The sequence below is a fragment of the Mya arenaria genome, chromosome 4 (assembly GCF_026914265.1).
Source record: "Mya arenaria isolate MELC-2E11 chromosome 4, ASM2691426v1".
Classification (NCBI taxonomy): domain Eukaryota; kingdom Metazoa; phylum Mollusca; class Bivalvia; order Myida; family Myidae; genus Mya; species Mya arenaria.
In genome coordinates, this window is record NC_069125.1 from 13257445 (window position 1) to 13277073 (window position 19629).

General features: G+C 38.7%; 1 protein-coding gene across 1 annotated transcript; it reads left to right on the plus strand.

Annotated features, from left to right (window-relative positions):
- The first annotated feature begins 1681 nt into the window (after window positions 1–1681).
- LOC128231288 (agrin-like) lies at window positions 1682–17951 on the plus strand. Its single transcript, XM_052943913.1, has 9 exons — window positions 1682–1752; window positions 9785–9968; window positions 11166–11272; window positions 12167–12350; window positions 13034–13161; window positions 13318–13462; window positions 14339–14657; window positions 16038–16189; window positions 17797–17951. Exons 1-9 carry the CDS (start codon window positions 1713–1715, stop codon window positions 17870–17872), a joined length of 1335 nt encoding a protein of 444 aa, XP_052799873.1. The 5' UTR covers window positions 1682–1712; the 3' UTR covers window positions 17873–17951.
- Window positions 17952–19629: the final 1678 nt, after the last annotated feature.

Genomic DNA, 19629 nt, shown 5'->3' on the forward strand with positions numbered 1-19629 from the left:
GATAGTCATTCTACATGTTTACGAATGAACGTTTACAGGTAATATTGATTTCCAAATATGGTATGAGTGTAGTCCGCCTGCGAGGGATGTTACATAAATACCGCACGTAGAGAAATGCGATTGACCCAAATTGTTGACGTCAGACTGTTTTAACTGTTTTAAAACTGGTACAAAAGAACCTATCTATCTCGCAAGATTCAGTCTGTTCGGTTCGTTCGGTTATATCCCCAAAATCTCAACGTACATGCTGTATCTCTCCATGGAATTGACCTACACCATCGCCGCATTATCTAATCTTTGTTAGGCCAAACGAATACAAGGGTGTGGTTCTTGTTATATGCGGACAAAAACAGGCTAGTTTAAACTAAACTTACTTATATATCAACGATTTTGAAAAACAGTCGAACCCCGTTGGCTCGAACTCGCTTGGCTCGAATTCCTCATTGTCTCGAACTGGATGTGCTTAATATTCTATACTTGCATCTGCACAGTACGATTGGTTTGGCTGAATACCTTAATTTACTATATAACAAAACTAATAGAAAATACCTCACTCAATTACGTGTTTCAGCTCACAGGTTACGTATTGAAACTGTCGTGACCACTAATCATCTGCATTTCCATAATGTATCTAAATAACTTGATAAACAGCTTCTTATATCTATTATTATCAATATTGTTATACGTGAACATTCTCCATATTTCTTGAGCTATCTTGAATTGTTGCTACCTTGTAACGATGATCACACGCATGAATATTTTGTTTAATTGCATATATTTGTTTGACGAGATGCTTTGTTGCATAAGTCGAAATAAACTTCTGTTCTGTTTTGTTCTGATGTAAAGGATCGATTTCTATATACTGAAGGCAAGCATTCCCGCATGGCTCGAATTTTCGAGGCCCGAGGTATTTTAGCCGTTCCATAGGACTTCGAGCCAACGGGGTTCGACTGTAAGTCATTACAACATAATACTAATCACTCTGGTTGGTACGAAGTAACGCGAGAGTGTGTTGTTGAGTTGTGTGGGTAAACAGGCTAGGTAAGTAGGGAAAACAATTTACCGTCGAACCCCTTTGGCTCGAACTTCTAGGGACCGGCGAAAATACCTCGACCCTCAGAAAATTCGAGCCAAGCGGGAATTTTTACCTTTAGTAAAAATGGGTCCTTAACATCCAGTTAGAACCAGCTAGGAAATCGGGCCAAACGAGTTCGAACCAACGGGGTTCGACTGTATTTGGTAAAATTATTTCACTGTGTCCAAAGTTGTGTTTGGTATTTTTTTATTATTATTTACATACAGTAAAGACTCGCTATATCGAAGCTGTTGGGACCTCGGGAAATACTTCGAGACATCGAACATTCGATATAACTGAAATACAAAACATATCTAGCTTAACCCAACTCATTTTAAAAAGTTCGACGTAACCAGAACGTCGAAATAACAGAGTTCGGCATAGCCAGCTTCGACTGTACAGATTTTGTCATTTATGTTGCAAGGAAGGTAACACGCTATAAGCGAACTGTATCATCTTGTACACATAATTGTATCATAATGGTTTAAGTTTAGAAAAACAATGGTCAGGTCGGTCGAGTAACCCGAACCACACCATTCTTTTGTTTGGCCTTATGACCTCACACCGGCCTTTAAATGCTGCAGTGATCCAAATACATAGCAGTGTCGTGACTTCATCAAGACAGTGATATATCACCATGATCCTCTTGCTCTGTTTCCTAGGATATATTACAGCAGGTAAATCGGGTAACAGACGTTTGCTGAAGCGTTTACGTTTTATTGTGTATACATGTTAAACGAACACTAGTTTTAGGATAGGCGAGCGATTTAGAGCCTAAATGGTACTCTTGGGAATATCATAAAACCCTGACTGATATATCAGGACTAGAAATGCATCAGTACTGACAAGACATGCGCTTTTATTAAGTCCTATTTCAAATGAATCGTCAGTAGGTGCATGTTCAGTTTCAAGAGTGGGACTTAAAGGAACTAGACACTAGATGATACAACTGCAAGAATGCACTTACTGATGTATTAAATCACTTACAACACATCTATCCTTCGCAGTTTTTGCGTGTCGTTTGCTAAATTCACACACTCTAATCTTTTTAACCGTTTTTTAAACGGTAACACTCAGCTAAACTCAGCTGAGAAAGCGACAAAATATTCTTTTAATCTTGTAAAATGACGTATTATGGGCATCATACTAGCCCGTATAAACAATCCTATGATTGTTTTGTGTAAATTATGTATTAGCCGATTTTGGGACCATATGGTGTCCAGCCCTTGAAACAAATCGGTTGTTTTGTCTATGGTTATGCATTCCTAGTTCTGACTCAGACTTATCTGTCAGGGTATATCAAATATGAATTTAACTTTTTTCCAAGAGTACAATTAAGGCCCTTAATCGCCCACCTATCCTCAAATCCCTGTTCCATACCCGGCCTGAGCGCCAATCCGAACACCTCGGCCATTTTCCATCGAAAACAACATCGGATCTATGCCGGTACATCAGTAGAAGTAGATCGTTCAATTTTAAATAATATTATGAAGTAATTCTAGTGTTTGCACGTGTATTTTGATTAATCATTGAAAGTTCAGATCGATTGAAGTGAAGTGTAATATTGCCTACAAAATTACTAAGATTTCAAAGAGTAACTTGAGTCCTTTTCTAACTAGCTTTTACATTTACTGAAATAACCATTTACAAGAAGTAATTTTTAATGAGGGTACACTTTACTAGTTATCTTAATTAGAAATGTTTAATATCATTAATATCGTTTACAAGCACGAACATGTATTGGAAATAACGATTGCAAAAACGTTAAATCAACGATTAATCTTGAAAAAAAAGAATTCAATAAGACGGACAGATATAGACGGACGGACAGATGTCGACGGACGGACAGATGTAGACGGACGAACGGACGGATGGATTTAAATAACACCTAATAAACCATTCATTAAATTAATTTAATACTCCACACAGTTGCATAGGGCTATCAGACAATTCAGGTAGAAATTAACTTCGTCCATAAATATGATCCTAAATTCAAAGATTTAGGCGGAAATTTGGTAAATTTTAGGGCAAGTTATACCGTTCGTTAAATTGACTTGGTAATTCACACAGTTGTTCATGGTCATCAAACAATTTAGTTCGACAACTCTATATGATCTTAAATAAAAATGACGAACCTCGATGAACTAAGGAAGTTTGAAATAAGTTTAAGGGCAAGTTGGAATTTGAAGTCTTATCTTTCAACTTTCATAACCACTGTCTTGATACTTTAAACAGCTGTTCAGGGCCACTAGACAATTAAGTAAGACGATTCCATGACCCAAGATGCAAATTAAGGCGCATGATTAGATGAGGAAGTTTTGTCCTAGTTTTTCGGCACATTGTGACTTTTTACCATATCCCCTATACAACTCAATCATTCAATATGCTTAATACTTAACGCAGTTGTCCAACGCCATCAGATAATAAAGTAAGACGACTGTATATGATGCTAAATGCAAAGTATGAATCCGTGTTTGACTTAGAACACGATATTACAGTCTTTGGGCTGATGTTCATATCTCAAAAATCGTTTATGCAACGGACATATTTTTTCACCTTAGTGTTCAGAGCCTTAAGACCATTACGTTAGATGATTCTAAATACAAATTATATCCCCTGTGTATTGACATATTCAGTTATATGTCTCATAGACGAAGCGATGAAAAGTCGAGCGAGATGTCTTACGACAGCTCTTGCTTAGCGTATTGGTCCAAAGTGTTTGTGTGTCCAATACACTTAGTTTTGAGCGTATGTGTCAATTAAACTTTAGTTAAAAGTTCGTGTGTCCAATGAAATTAGTTTGAGCGTGTGTGTCAATTAAACCTTAGTTAGGAGTTTGTGTGTCCAATAAAGTTAGTTTTCAGTGTATGTGTCAATAAAACCTTAGTGAAAAATTTGTGTGTCCAATAAACTTAGTTATCAGCGTATGAATAAATTAATCCTAAGTTAAAAACGTGTATCAAATAAAGTTAGTTTTCAGCGTATATGTCAATTAAACCTTAGTTAGGAGTTTGTGTGTCCAATAAAGTTAGTTTTAAGCGTATATGTCAATTAAACCTTAGTTAGGAGTTTGTGTGTCCAATAAAGTTAGTTTTCAGCGTATATGTCAATTAAACCTTAGTTAGGAGTTTGTGTGTCCAATAAAGTTAGTTTTAAGCGTATATGTCAATTAAACCTTAGTTAGGAGTTTGTGTGTCCAATAAAGTTAGTTTTCAGCGTATATGTCAATTAAACCTTAGTGAAGAGTTTGTGTGTCCAATAAAGTTAGTTTTCAGCGTATGTGTCAATTAAACCTTAGTGAAGAGTTTGTGTGTGCAATAAAGTTAGTTTTCAGCGTTTGTGTCAATAAAACCTTAGTTACGAGTTTGTGTGTCCAAAAGCTTAGTTTTGAGCGTATGTGTCAATTATACCTTAGTTAGGAGTTTGTGTGTCCAAAAGCTTAGTATTCAGCGTATGTGTCAATAAAACTTTAGTTAGGAGTTTGTGTGTCCAAAAGCTTAGTTTTAAGCGTATGTGTCAATAAAACCTTAGTTAGGAGTTTGTGTGTCTAATAAACTAAGTTTTGAGTGTATGTGTCAATTGAACCTTAGTTAGGAGTTTGTGTGTCTAATAAACTTAGGTTTGAGCGTATGTGTCAATAAAACCTTATCGAAGAGTTTGTGTGTCTAATAAACTAAGTTTTGAGCGTATGTGTCTATTAAACCTTAGTGAAGAGTTTGTGTGTCCAATAAACTAAGTTTTGAGCGTATGTGTCAATAAAACCTTAGTGAAGAGTTTGTGTGTCCAATAAAGTTAGTTTTGAGCGTAAGTGTCAATTAAATCTTAGTGAAGAGTTTGTGTTGTCAATTTAAGCTTAGTTTTTAGCCTTTTCGTCAATTAAAGACTGGTTAGGAGTTTGTGTGTCCAAAAAACTTAGTTTTGAGCGTATGTGTCAATTACATCTTAAGTCAGGAGTTTGTGTGTCAATTAACTTCGCTAGGAGATCGTGTGTCCATTAAATTTAGATTTTAGCGTATTGGTCAATTTAACCGCAGTTATGATTTTTGTGGGTCCAGTAACCTTTCTTTACAACGTATTTGTATTAGTTTGTCAATTAAACCTTCGTTAGGAGTTTGTGTGTCAAGTAACATTCAGTTTAGCGTGGTATTTCAATAAACCTTATTTGTGCATGTAATAGAATTAATACGTATATGCCCAGTGGAGCTGAAGCGTTTCCAGGCGACAATAGGGACTATAGACCTAACCAGCATTTTAAGCGTATCAACATTGGTCAAGTTGCTTTCATTTTAGCGTGGTTATCCATTCATCCTTATTTGTGACCGTGGGTGTCCATAAACGCATAATTGCACAGTGCAGCACGGGCTGCACATGCGCTTGACTGCCACCACGACCCGCTGAAGTGAATCGAGGCGGCAAAAAGACACTTTACCTCATAGAACCACATTTTGAGCAAAGTATTTTTCATTATATCATGCTTGTCCATTAACCCTTATTGGTGAGCGTTGTTGTCCATTCACGCGTAATTGCACATTGCAGCCCAGGCTGCACACGCACTGGACTGCAACCACGATCCGATGCGGTGCATCGAATTGGCAACAACGACAGTAGACCTTACTCTCTGCGAGGCCGTCAAACACCTCCACTGTGACAATCTTCACGGGCATGTCGCCGTCCCGCATGAAGTCGTTTGTGGCACCGATGGCGTCACATACGACAACCAGTGAGTCATATTTTTCCGCCTACTTACTTGTATGCGCACATGTACAATAGATTCATGCTAGTGACGCCACAGCTCCACATGAACACTACAAACGTTAGCAATATAATTCCGTTTCGTGATTTCAAATATCAATGGTTTTATTCTCCTGCCAAATCCAGGATTTGATAACTTGTTTGGGGGGCGGGGGTGAGGGAGGGGGGTGTTCAGTCAATCATTTCAGCCCTTAATTCGCGACTACCTTTACACATCTTATAAAGTGGACATACTAATACTAACGAAAAGTAATATATATTTAAGCGTATAAATTTTTCAATTTAACGTTAAAATAAGGTGTGTTTAGGATTCATTTGCCGGCCATCTGGGGTTGAGCACGCGGCCCTTGTCCCCCGATAGTAGAACCGCCACTGTATTTGGCGAGTATTTTTCCGAAACCATTCAAACATATTCCCCCCCCCTCAGATTCAGAGCTTCGATTGACTAATCTATTATCTATTATGCTTCTTAGTGATAATGTATGTCATTTTCACCGCTTTTATTTTCACTTTCCCTTATTTGTAGCGCTCTTATTTGTACTGCGTGACTATAACCTATACATTAATGTACTCTTCTGTAGCACCCTAAAGAAAGCTCGATTTAAATGCCAGCTTCGCACAAAAACATATTTTGGTCAAGGAATGCATCATTAAAACACAAGCAAATCTAAAATAGTTCACTAGCGTAGAAGCAGAAAAACAGTCTCTCATAAGTTAAGAAATATTTTCTGTCAAAAAAGTTATTTAGAAATTAACGTCACTTACTTGTTTGTTTATATCGGTTTTGACCCGTGGGGACCAATGTGAGAACCCCTTTGAAGTCACGTGATTCGTCACGCTTCAATGTACACGTTTGCGCAAGACGCAAGACCGGTGCACGATGCTGACTCACCATAAGAACCATCATCAAGGCCAGCCTATCTTCAAACTGGGCAGTCTCCAGAATAGGTTTTGTATATAATGTTCTTTAATGTAATCTTCAGTTGTACGTTTGCGCAAGCGCGGTGCAAGGTGCTGATGGACCACAACAACCAGCTGAACATTGCCAACAATGGTCCCTGTACCGGTACGATCACAACCACGCAAATTGTTGGTAAGGCCTGAGTAACGTCATTGACTAGAGTTATTGCAAATAATATTATTTTAAAGTGCCACAATATTACTTGCTACATGCTCTGTTTTCGATTTAAATACATTATTGGGTGAAACTCATTTGACTTTAGTAATCAAAGCAAACAAGCAGCATCTTTAAAAAAGATACTTGGCCGTGGTAAATAAACGGGATGACTAATATTCGAATTGTTTGAATGTTCGACATGTAATAGAGATTGTTGTTGGTTTAATTGTTCTTGAGTTATTCCTGAGTCAGTGCAGCTTTTTTGAAAGGAATAGTATAACCATGCACAGTATCACAAAGTATTACAATGTCTGACTGAACACGTGTATGTTTTTCAATACAGGCCTCATACTAGCTCGTATTGACAATTCTAGGCTTGTTTTGTGGACTTGTGTATTAGCTGATCTTGGGACCATCTGAGTGTCTATCCCCTTTAATTCTACCTTTTAAGCACGTGTGTTTATATTTCGCAGTTATAAACGCGTACCAATTCATTCCCCTTTTTAATCATGTGTGGTTATTTGCCCACATGTTAACGTAAGTGAATTTTAGTCAATAAAACCTTAATGAAAAGATTGTGTGTCCAAAAAACTTAGTTTTTGAGCGCATGTGTCAATAAAACCTTAGTGAAGAGTACATGTGTCCAATAAAGTTAGTTTTGAGCGTATGTGTCAATAAAACCTTAGTAAAGATTACATGTGTCCAATAAAGTTAGTTTTGAGCGTATGTGTCAATAAAACCTTAGTGAAGAGTACTTGTTTCCAATAAAGTTAGTTTTCAGCCTATGTGTCAATAAAACCTTAGTGAAGAGTACTTGTGTCCAATAAAGTAAGTTTTGAGCGTAGGTGTCAATAAAACCTTAGTGAAGAGTACATGTGTCCAATAAAGTTAGTTTTGAGAGTATGTGTCAATAAAACCTAAGTGAAGAGTACATGTGTCCAATAAAGTTAGTTCTGAGCGTATGTGTCAAAAAACCCTTAGTTAAAAGTTGTCTATGTGTCCAACAAAGTTTGATTTGAACGTATTAGTCAATAAAACCTTAGCGAAGAGATTGTGTGTCCAATAAACTTAGTTTTGAGCATAGGTGTCAATAAACCCTTAGTGAAGAGTTCATGTGCCAAATAAAGTAAGTTTTGAGCCTATGTGTCAATAAACCCTAAGTGAAGAGGTTATGTGTCAAATACAGTAAGTGTTGAGCGTAGGTGTCAATAATCCCTTAGTGAAGAGTTTATGTGCCAAATAAAGTAAGTGTTGAGCGTATGTGTCAATAAACCCTTAGTGAAGAGTTGATGTGTCAAATAAAGTAAGTGTTGAGCGTATGTGTCAGTAAACCCTTAGTGAAGAGTTTATGTGCCAAATAAAGTCAGTGTTGAGCGTATGTGTCAATAAACCCTTAGTGAAGAGTTTATGTGCCAAATAAAGTAAGTGTTGAGCGTAGGTATCAATAAACCCTTAGTGAAGAGTTTATGTGCCAAATAAAGTAAGTGTTGAGCGTAGGTGTCAATAAACCCTTAGTGAAGAGTTTATGTGTCAAATAAAGTAAGTGTTGAGCGTTTGTGTCAATAAAACCTTAAGGAAGAGTAAATGTGCCAAATAAAGTAAGTGATGAGCGTATGTGTCAATAAAACCTTAGTGAAGAGTTTATGTGCCAAATAAAGTAAGTGTTGAGCGTATGTGTCAATAAACGCTTAGTGAAAAGTTTATGTGCCAAATAAAGTCAGTGTTGAGCGTAGGTGTCAATAAACCCTTAGTGAAGAGTGTATGTGTCAAATATAGTAAGCGTTGAGCGTATGTGTCAATTAAACCTTAAGGAAGAGTTTATGTGCCAAATAAAGTAAGTGTTGAGCGTAGATGTCAAATAAAACTTTGTTTTGAGTTTGGGTGTCCAAAAACGTAGTTTTGATTGTATGTGTCAAATAAAACTTTGTTATGAGTTTGGGTGTCCAATAAAATGAGTCTTGAGCGTATGTGTCAAATAAAACTTTGTTATGAGTTTGGATGTCCGATAAACTGAGTTTTAAGCGTATGTTTCAATTAAAACGTTGTTATGAGTTTGGATGTTCAATAAACTTAGTTTTGAGCGTAAGTGTCAATTAAACCTTAGTTTGGAGTTTGTGTTGTCAATTTAAGATTAGTTTTCAGCCTTTTCGTCAATTAAACATTGGTTAGGAGTTTGTGTGTCCAATAAACTTAGTCGTGAGCGTATGTATCAATTACACCTTACGTCATGAGTTTGTGTGTCAATTAACTTCGCTAGGAGATCGTGTGTCCATTAAGTTTAGATTTTAGCGTATTTGTCAATTAAACCGCAGTTATGATTTTTGTGTGTACAGTAACCTTACTTTCCAGCGTATTTGGCAAATAAAACTTAGTTTCCAGAATGTTTGTCAACTAAACCTTCGTTAGGAGTTTGTGTGTCAAGTCGCATTCAGTTTAGCGTGGTATTTCAGTAAACCTTTTTTGTGCATGTAATGGAATTAATACATATATGCCCAGTGCATCTGAAGTGTTTCCAGGCGACAATAGGGACAACAGACCTAACCAGCATTTTAATCGTATCAACATTGGTCAAGTTGCTTTCATTTTAGCGGGGTTGTCAATTTATTCTTATTTGTGTCTGTGGGTATCCATAAACGCATAATTGCACAGTGCAGCACGGGCTGCGCATGCGATGGACTGCCACATCGACCCACTGAAGTGTACACATGCGGCAAAAAACTAACTTGACCTAAACCGGCATTTTGAGCGTATTAACATTCATTCATTGGTTATGTTATGGTTGTCCATAAACCCTTATTGGTGAGCGTTGTTGTTCTTTCACGCATAATTGCACATTGCAGCCCAGGCTGCGCACGCCCCGGACTGCAACCACGATCCGATGGGGTGCATCGAATTGGCAATAACTACAGTAGACCTTGTTCTCTGCGAGGCCGTCAAGCACCTCCACTGTGACAATCTTCACGGGCATGTCGCCGTCCCGCACGAAGTCGTATGTGGCACCGATGGCGTTACATACGACAACCAGTGAGTCATAATCTTCCGCCTTCTTACTTGTATGTGAATATGTAAAATAGATTAATGGTAAACATGATGTTAAGTGTTTTCCTGGTCTGTGACGTCACAGCTCCACATGACCACTACAAACTTAAGCAGTATAATTGCATTTCTTAATTTCAAATATTAATGGTTTTATTTCACTGCCAACTCCAAGAATTCATAACTTGGTGTGTGTGTGTGTGTGTGTGTGGGGGGGGGGGGGGGGGTCAGTCATGCATTTCAGCCCTTAATTCAAGACTACCTTAACACATCTTATAAAGTGAACATACGAATACTTACAAAAAATAATATATTATAGCGTATAAGATGTTAAGGTATCAATTAAAGGTTAAAATAAGGTGTGTTTAGGGTTCATTTGCCGGCAAACTGGGGTTGGGGGCACGGGCCATGTCCCCCATGGTAGAACCGCCACTGTTTTTGGCGAGTATTTTTCCGAAACCATTCAAACATTCCCCCTCACATTCAGAGCTTCGATTAACTAACCTTTATATCTGTTCTGCTTTTCAGTGATAATATATGTCATTTTCACTGCTTTTATTTTCACTTTCCATAATTAGTAATGCGTGATTATAACCTATACATAATGTACTCTTCTGTTGCACACTGGAGAAAGCGCGATTTTAGGTGCAAGCTGCCCACAGAAACCAGCACTATGGTCAGTCCTCATCCTGGACAGTGTCCAAGACGGCTCTTGTTTATAATTTTCTTTTAAACAGGATGAGGAATCACGTGACTTCAGAGGGGTTCTCACATAGGTCAACACGGGTCACAAACGATGTAAACAACTTTCAATGATGCAATCCTTGGCCAAAATTTCAGCGTAGCTTCGCTCTACAAAATTCCGTCAAGGTGATATTTTGGCCAAGGAATGCACCAAAATACAAGCAAATCTAAAATATTTCACACATGTAGAAAAAAAGTTATTTATAAATTAACGTCACTTACTTGTTCGTTTACATCAGTTGTGACCCGTGGTGACTAATATGAGAACCCCTTTGAAGTCACGTGATACGTCACCCTGGCAATGAAAATGTTTGCGCAAGACCGGTGCAAGGTGCTGACTCACCAAGCACCACAAGAACCAGCACCAAGGTCAGCATATCTTCAAACTGGACAGTCTCCATAATAGGTTTTGTATACAATGTTCTTTAATGTCATCTTCAGTTGTACGTTTGCGCATGCGCGGTGCAAGGTGCTGATGGACCACCACAACCAGCAACATGGCCAACCTATCGTACAGCTCAACATTGCCAACAATGGCCCCTGTACCGGTACGATCACAACCACGCAAATTGCTGGTAAGGCCTGAGTAACGTCATTGACTAGAGTTATTGCAAATGATATTAGAGGGCCACAATATATGTTTACTTGCTACATGCTCTTTTTTCGATTTAAATACATTATTGGGTGAAACTCAATTGACTTTAGTAATCAAAGCAAACAAGCAGCATCTTTAAAAAAAAGATACTTGGCCGTGGTAGATAAGCGGGATGGCTAGTGTCCGAATGGTTTGAATGTTCGGCATGTAATAGAGATTGTTTTTGATTAAATTGTTCTTGGGTTATTCCTGGGTCAGTGCAGCTTTTTTGAAAGGAATATTATAACCATGCACAGTATCACAAAGTATTACAATGTCTGACTGAACACGTGTATTTTTTTCAATACAGGCCTCATACTAGCTCGTATTGACAATTCTAGTCTTGTTGTTCGAACATATGTTTTTGCTGATTATGGGACCATCTGAGTGTCTATCCCCTTTAACTCTTCCTTTTGAGCGCGTGTGTCCATTTTTCACAGTTATGAATGTGTACCAATTTACCCCACGTTTTCATCACGTGTGGTTATTTGCCCACATTTATAACGTATGTGCATATTAACCAACATTGTTACAGCGCCCTGGGTGGAATTCAATATGCAACTTAAGTCAATCTTATGGTCGTACATCATTGACTCCATTCACTGTATAGGCCCGCTATTTATATCGAGAAATCCGATTAGCTACATCGTTCTTAAGTCCGATTAAGACCATTATTGAATACCATCCCTAGTCCTCAATTAACTCAAGTGTTTAAGCAACTCCAACCATTAATCCGCATTTCGAGCGGAATGGTCTATTAAGCCTCATTTTAGCGTGTTTGTCAACCACACATATTGGATCATTGTAGCCCAGGCGGGCCACACAATTGACTGCAAAAACCAGCAGCTGTTGTGTATCGAGACGGTCATCATGACGGTGGACGTAGCACTGTGCCACGATATGCTTCACATCCACTGTGACAACCTTCACGGCCACATCGCCGTCCCACAAGAATTCGTCTGTGGTACCAACGGCTTCACATACGACAACCAGTGAGGCATAATCTTTCGCCTTCATACTTTTTGTTCAATTCATTGGCTCGAATTCCCAGGGACCGGCGAAAATACATCGAGCCTCGGGAAAATCGAGCCAAGCGGAAATGCTTACCTTCAGTATAAAGAGTTATGTCTTTAGCAGTCTATTCGAGCCAACGAGGAAATCGAGCCAAACGAGTTCGAGTCATTGGGGTTCGACTGTATATACATGTTTATACTTGTATTTATTTCTGGCCTGTATCCTGAGAACATTTTTACTACATTATTTTTCTTAAATGTTATCTTCAGCTGTATGTTCGCGCAAGACCGGCGCAAGTTGCTGGCTGACCTCACGAGCTATCATCTTTAACTGATATGACTCTTGTAACAGGGGCCGTTCCAGCATTTAACGTTAGAGGGGGCGCAACTAAGGGCCGTTACCTTTTGACTTGCGCCCCTATCTCAGACCCGAAATTTGTTTGGTTCAAAGTGGCAGGGGTTTTTACTGGTACTCGCCCAAGAAAATTATATCAATTTTTGGTCCGAAATGGTGCATATTAGGCGTATTTCTTTGCCCTTTTACTCCTTTTCTTTAAATTAAAAAAAATAACTTGGACGATTTTAGGGGGGCGGGGGCGCTTGGTGCCCCCAAACCCTGGGTCCACTAGTGTGTATAGTATATTCTTAAATGTCATCTTTAGCTGCCTATTTGCGCAAGACCGGTGCAAGTTGATGACTGACCACAACAACCAGCACAAAGGTCAGCCAATCTTCACATTGGACGTTGCTACCGATGGCACCTGTACCGGCACACCTTCGCCAATTGATGGTAGGGCGTCTGTTACGTCATTTTAGCCTTAAAAGATACAAAAAGTGTACATTTTGCTTTAAATCAAACTTGATCGTAGAAAGTTCCATTCAATGCACCCAAAACATCCAATAGTCCAATGTTGAGTGTTAAATGAATAAAAACTGTGGTTCCCAGGGACTGGCTGCCACCATCAGGACTGTATCGACCCGGCCCTGTCGTCAACGGACGCCAAGATATGCCTCGAGATCAACAACATCCATTGCAAACACCACGCCTACGAGCCGATCTGTGCCAGCGACGGCGTCACATACAGCGACCAGTAAGTAGCTTTTATCGCGTTTGGTGAAGGGGCGAAAAGCTGCACTCTCACAGATTGACCATTTTTACAACTTTTTTTTGTCTTGGAAAGAGCAAATGTTTGCGTAAATATCTGCAAATAATGAAATAAGATGGCTGACAAAATATCAGATTGTAGATTTTCATATTCCCGTTCGAAAAGTAATGATTTATGGCTTAAACCATTACTAACGGTTTAAGAAAAATGCATAAAATATCAATTTTGGAACATATATATAAAAATCTACGATTTAAGTTTTGTCAGCAGTCTTCTATAACTGGTTTCCATAGATGTACGCAAAAATTGGCTCGTTAACGTTCCAAGACAAAAAATTAAAGAGTTGTCAAAACGTTCAATCTGTGAGAGTGCAGCTTTAACCCCACTTTCCCATGTTTTTGATGTCAGACCATTCCAAGGAGTAAACCCCAATGACCTGCCCTGTGATGGTTGTACTTGTAATAAGCTCAAGAGCAAGTTCATGTTTACATTATTTTGTGAGTACCAGAGTACGAATTTAATAACCAACTTAGATTGAATTTGAGTCAAAGATAAGCATCGAAGTGGTTTGATTGGCGTGTATATTTAGTCGCCCAATAAGTTGTATAGAAACACTGAGGCATGTCTAAGACACGTCTGAAGTCATTTTCTAGCTTAAGTCAATTTCTTAAATTTTTTAAAGTCAAATTGAAAGAAATGTGTAAGTGTTTTTAACATTACTCTTTATCGGGAGAAGGAGTGCATCTTTAAAAACTTATATCTTTTTCTTTAGTTCGAATATATTGATGTTATTCCACAGCTTATACTGCAACCAATATCATGGTTCTAACACTGATTTATAAGTTTCTTATCAATCTGCAGCTGCACTTTTGCTAAGAAGAGGTGCACCAGGGACGGGGCGAGTTTGACGATTCAGTTTATGGGCGAGTGTCACGGTACCGTTAACATTCAGACAACGGTGGCCATGACCGGTGGCAGCAGCACGGCTTCACCCGCCGTCATGACCACCGCCGGCAGCACAGCTTCACCCGCCGTCATTACTACCGCGGCCAACTCTGGAGGGACTGGCGGGGTATCGGTGGCTAGCACCACGGCATCGCCGATTGTGAGCGGCGCAGGAAGCACGGCGGCACCGGCGGTCACTTCCACCACAATGCCACCAACTACAACTACCAATTCAGTTGGTTGACGATTTGTGGAATTCATTTCAAATGTTTTTTAGCTGACCAGTCAGTACACTGATGACGTATTTAACACTACAGAAATTATTGAGAAAGGACAGAGAATTTTAAACCACACCCAATTATATTATTGCAATCTTATTTATTTATTTATTATTCTACCTTTTTTATTCAGTCGATATACACCGTTTTGACAACTTTTTTTTGTAGGCTGTGTTCTTTTAATTACTGTCAAACTGACAGAATGTCAAATTTTAACACAAGAATGACATTAATCTTCACTTTACTGAGCACCACCAAACACAGTGTGTGTATACCACGTGATAAATTGCGTCATGAATGCTACGTCGGAAGGTAATATTTTGATTTGAAAAAAGACTTTAATGAAAGATAACTTCATTATTTCTTCACCATTTTAAATGTAACAAAGCGCAGTCTACGCCGCTTACGGAGCCCTGCCCTCGGTCATTTACCAGAGTTTGATTGAGGGTTTTGTTTCTTAAAAAAACCTTGACAAACCTTTTCACAATTCGTCCGTGTGACGGAGCACTGTCAAAACATTATTTTAGAAACAGGTTTGTCAAAGTGTTTAATGAAACTTATGACCTTATCAAATTACGGTAATAAAACAAATGCGGGGCTCTTTAAGCGGCATAGACTGACTTTTGTTTTATTTAGAATGGTGTTGGAAATGAAAATTTATCTTTAATTTAAGTCTTCATTTTAAGCAAAATATTTCCTTCTGACGAAGCATTTATGACGTTATTTATCACGTGATATACACACACTGACACATGTCTTTTATAATACACATTCCTGTAAGCATGTATCAAATTAATTGAAACAAAATGGCCGATTTTTGTTAACGTGATTTTAGTCATCGTTGTTAACATTTTTAAAGTGACTGGTGCTCACATATTTAAATATAAACAAGTAATGCTGAATAAGATGTTTAAAATTTCGTAAGAAATACAGCAGAACTTTCAACTAAGTGAAAAAGTGTTGTTCTTTCTAAATTGAATTTAAAGAAAAACTATGAATATGTGTATACCAAAATTACGAAATATATAAGCAAGAACATATTAGAACAATTTAGATATATGAATAAATTTGATGAAAATTGAGGGTTTCAAAATATTCAGCGTTTAAAAAATCACGAGAAAAATGTTACAAAGAAGCTGTATGAAAGCGATCTCAGATTTCAAATGTATCCATTGAATTAACAGAGCAGTAACGAAATGAAAGTTAACAACGATGAAGTTAACGTCATTGTTAACTTTAACACCATTGTTAACTTTAACATCATTGTTAACTTTAACACCGTTGTTAGCTTTAACGAAGTTCTGAACAATTGGTCCAATGTTCAATTTCACATCCAGGTTACAATGACGTCAGCGACAATGCCAGCGGCGACAACTCCGTCCGTCTCGGATCTGCTTGTTGGCGTCTTTTGCAAGAACATCAACTCCATCAATTGTAGCCAGGGCTTCGATATCGTGTGTGGCTCCGACGGCAAGTTTTACCCAAACCCGTAAGTAGCATACTCTCCAAAGTATATCATTGTATGAGCTAAACAGAACAGAACAGAACAGATCATTTATTTTGATAAAACATCGCGTTTTAATATATTAATATGATAACGATCAAATTGGGCCATATTATCAACGAGTGTACGATCAAATACCGTAAGATTATCACAAATTATATCTAAAGTTTTAATTGCAAATTCAAATAATCGTTTTTTTTTCGTTTTGGTTGTGTGATTTTGATTTGAAATATATGCAGTACTGCTGATGAAAACTGATCCAAAAATGGTGTACGATACGATCTTTGACAAGGAGTCACAATTTGAATTCGTTGAATTCAATTCAATTTAGGAACAAAGTCATATACAGGGGCGTAGCCAGGCTTTACTGAATGTTACGCACGAAAGGCGGAGGGCGTGGGAGGGGGAATGTCCCTGTAGCCGTAGGGGGGCTCCCCAGGGGAAAAATGGAAAATGGAACTAACATTTTGAGCACTGATGTGTATTTGGAGGGATTCATAGGTTCGAAGCCGCCTACTTTGTAGTTACCAAGTGATTGATTTATGCTCAGTAAGCTTTCTAGCACAGAAAAACAATGCGTACTATAGCTGATCTTCCCTTAATTCTGATATCAATATTTAGCTTAGCCCTCGAATTTGATGCCATGTCTGGCCATATTAATTTTTTCATTTTTCAAATTAATGTTACGCACATACGTAAGTGCGTAACGTTGGCTACGCCCCATATATAAGAATACAATCACTTTCATGCAAAACGAGATCGTTCGATTCGATCGTTGATAAGGAGTCTCAATTTAAATTGGCTTTATTCAATTCAATTCAATTCAATTTAGCACAAAATCATATCATCACATTCTCGGTATGTTTACATGTACAATATACACTACAAATCGATGGCTCAGCGCATGGCAGACGTAATACAACATAGAAGTAGAAGGAGCTTCGAACGCCGTCTGGCGCTAAACCCTAGACATTTTAAAACATGAGGCCCGTTTCAGTAAAGAAATAGGGGCAACCTTATCAAGAATCATATCGCTCGATCGATTTTTCGAATCTAAGTTTCGGTGTAGTAAGAATACCTATTTCCAAAATTATAGTGGCGTTAGTAATTACATTTGTATTTGATTTTCCGAGCAAAAGGTTCATTTTAATGCTGAACACTGCCATACTATTTAACCGAAATTCTAGATCTTGGCCGTACGCTCGTCGAAAAGATGACCACTTTAGTCGTAACTTCAATACGTCCTTGATCGTACAATAATTAGTCATACGCTCGTCGAAAAGATGACCACTTTAGTCGTAACTTCAATACGTCCTTGATCTTACAATAATTAGTCATACACTTGTCGAAAAGATGGCCACTTTAGTCGTAACTTCAATACGTCCTTGATCTTACAATGATTAGTCATACGCTCGTCGAAAAGATGACCCTTTTAGTCGTAACTTCAATAAACATGTTCAAGCGTCATTTATTTTTGAAAAACGATCAGAACAACGGTAATAAAAGTGATTTTGTAAATCTGAGTCTAGACTCAGACTTAAGGCTTGTCGTAATCATGAGCCATAAACTCGGACATGATTGCTATTGGACAGATGTGAGCTGAGCAAGGCCTCCTGTTCTGACTCTACGCTGAGTGTCATGCCCGACCTGACAACATGCAGTGTCTAGACGCCGCCGCCTGCCCCCGAGTCCGCAGCCGCATTTTAATTTCGTTTTTATTGTGAAATAAACATTGTGGTATACACTTCTTTGTTTTCGTCTTGGAATGAAATACATAAATACAGGTGTGAGAAGTCTGCAGTGTTCGTCTCTCACCAAGGACGTTGTGGGTTCGATCCCCACCAGGGTGAGAGTGGTCAAGTGGTATTAGTGTCCGCCTCACACCTGGGCGTTTGTGGGTTCGATCCCCACCAGGGTGACAGTGGATTAGTGGTATAAGTATCTGCCTCTCACTCAATAGGTCAAGGGATCGATCCCCACCAGAGTTAAAGTTGACTAGTTGTACAAATGTCCGCCTCTCACCCAAGAGGTCGTGGGTTCGAGCCATGTCAGAGTGAGAGTTGACTAGTAGTACAAGTGGCCGCCTCTTACCCATGAGGAGGTCGTGGGTTAGATCCCCACCAGAGTGAGAGTGGTATTATGGTATAAGAGTCTGCCTCTCACCCAAGAGGTTGTTAGTTCGATCCCCGCCAGTGCGAGAGTGGTTTAGTAATATAAGTGTCTGCCTCTCACACAAGAGGTTGTTGGTTTGGTTCCCGCCAGGGTGAGCGTTGACTTGTAGTATAAGTGTCCGCCTCTCACCAAGGAGGTTGTGGGATCAATCCCCGCCAGGGCGATTGGTTTAGGTGTCTGCCTTTCACCCAAGAGGTTATGGGTTCGAGCCATGTCAGAGTGAGAGTTGACTAGTAGTACAAGTGGCCGCCTCTTACCCATGAGGAGGTCGTGGGTTAGATCCCCACCAGAGTGAGAGTGGTATTATGGTATAAGAGTCTGCCTCTCGCCCAAGAGGTTGTTAGTTCGATCCCCGCCAGTGCGAGAGTGGTTTAGTAATATAAGTGTCTGCCTCTCACACAAGAGGTTGTTGGTTTGATTCCCGCCAGGGTGAGCGTTGACTTGTAGTATAAGTGTCCGCCTCTCACCAAGGAGGTTGTGGGATCAATCCCCGCCAGGGCGAGTGGTTTAGGTGTCTGCCTTTCACCCAAGAGGTTATGCGTTCGATTCCTACTATTGGGTAATTTCTCATGGCCTAATTACCGGCCCCAGAAAACGGATTTAAGGGTGATTCTGTTAGATTTGAGATCTCGTCACAATCGAGCTAAAAGAATTTATCAGCTCATGTGAAATATTAAATGGAATGTACAATGTAAGATGTTTCATATGAAACGATTTTCTTTCATGCTTTTCGTTGAAATATGGGGTTTTATCAGTGAAATAACAACAGTGAAAATATCAATTTGGTATTTTCACTGCAAATAAGGAGTGAAAATATCAACTTTCAGAACTTCTTTAAAAATCCTTTGTCGTAACTGCCCCTTGTTCAAAACAGAACACTTCACTTTCAACCAGAAGATTTTGGCAAAAAAATGTTTAAAATTTAAAGAAATCTTTAATATAGTTAAATAATTATATATTTGGAAATTACTTACCGTTTATTACCGGTTATCCCGTTTTTCAAACGTTCACTTCATCTTGAAGCTGATCGAATGTTCAAACATTTGCTTTCATACCATACAAATTAAGGACGAAAACAACTGTTCGAACAAAATATAGAATTTTATATCATCGTTTAAATGTATTTTGAACTATTTCTTTGTTGTTATAGGTAAAACGAGCTTCCCGGAAAATTCACACAACAACTTACAGATAATCTGATATTTTTGTTACCCCACCCACACCTCAAAATGTGTCAACAAAGTAGCGTGGCA

Excerpts from the sequence above, each read along its gene's own strand:
- LOC128231288 (XM_052943913.1), top strand. The coding sequence starts at position 1,713 with ATGATCCTCTTGCTCTGTTTCCTAGGATATATTACAGCAG. Across the intron at positions 13,463-14,338 it reads GGCGTCACATACAGCGACCA|CTGCACTTTTGCTAAGAAGA; the intron begins GTAAGTAGCTTT and ends ATCAATCTGCAG. Across the intron at positions 16,190-17,796 it reads GGCAAGTTTTACCCAAACCC|ATGTGAGCTGAGCAAGGCCT; the intron begins GTAAGTAGCATA and ends GCTATTGGACAG.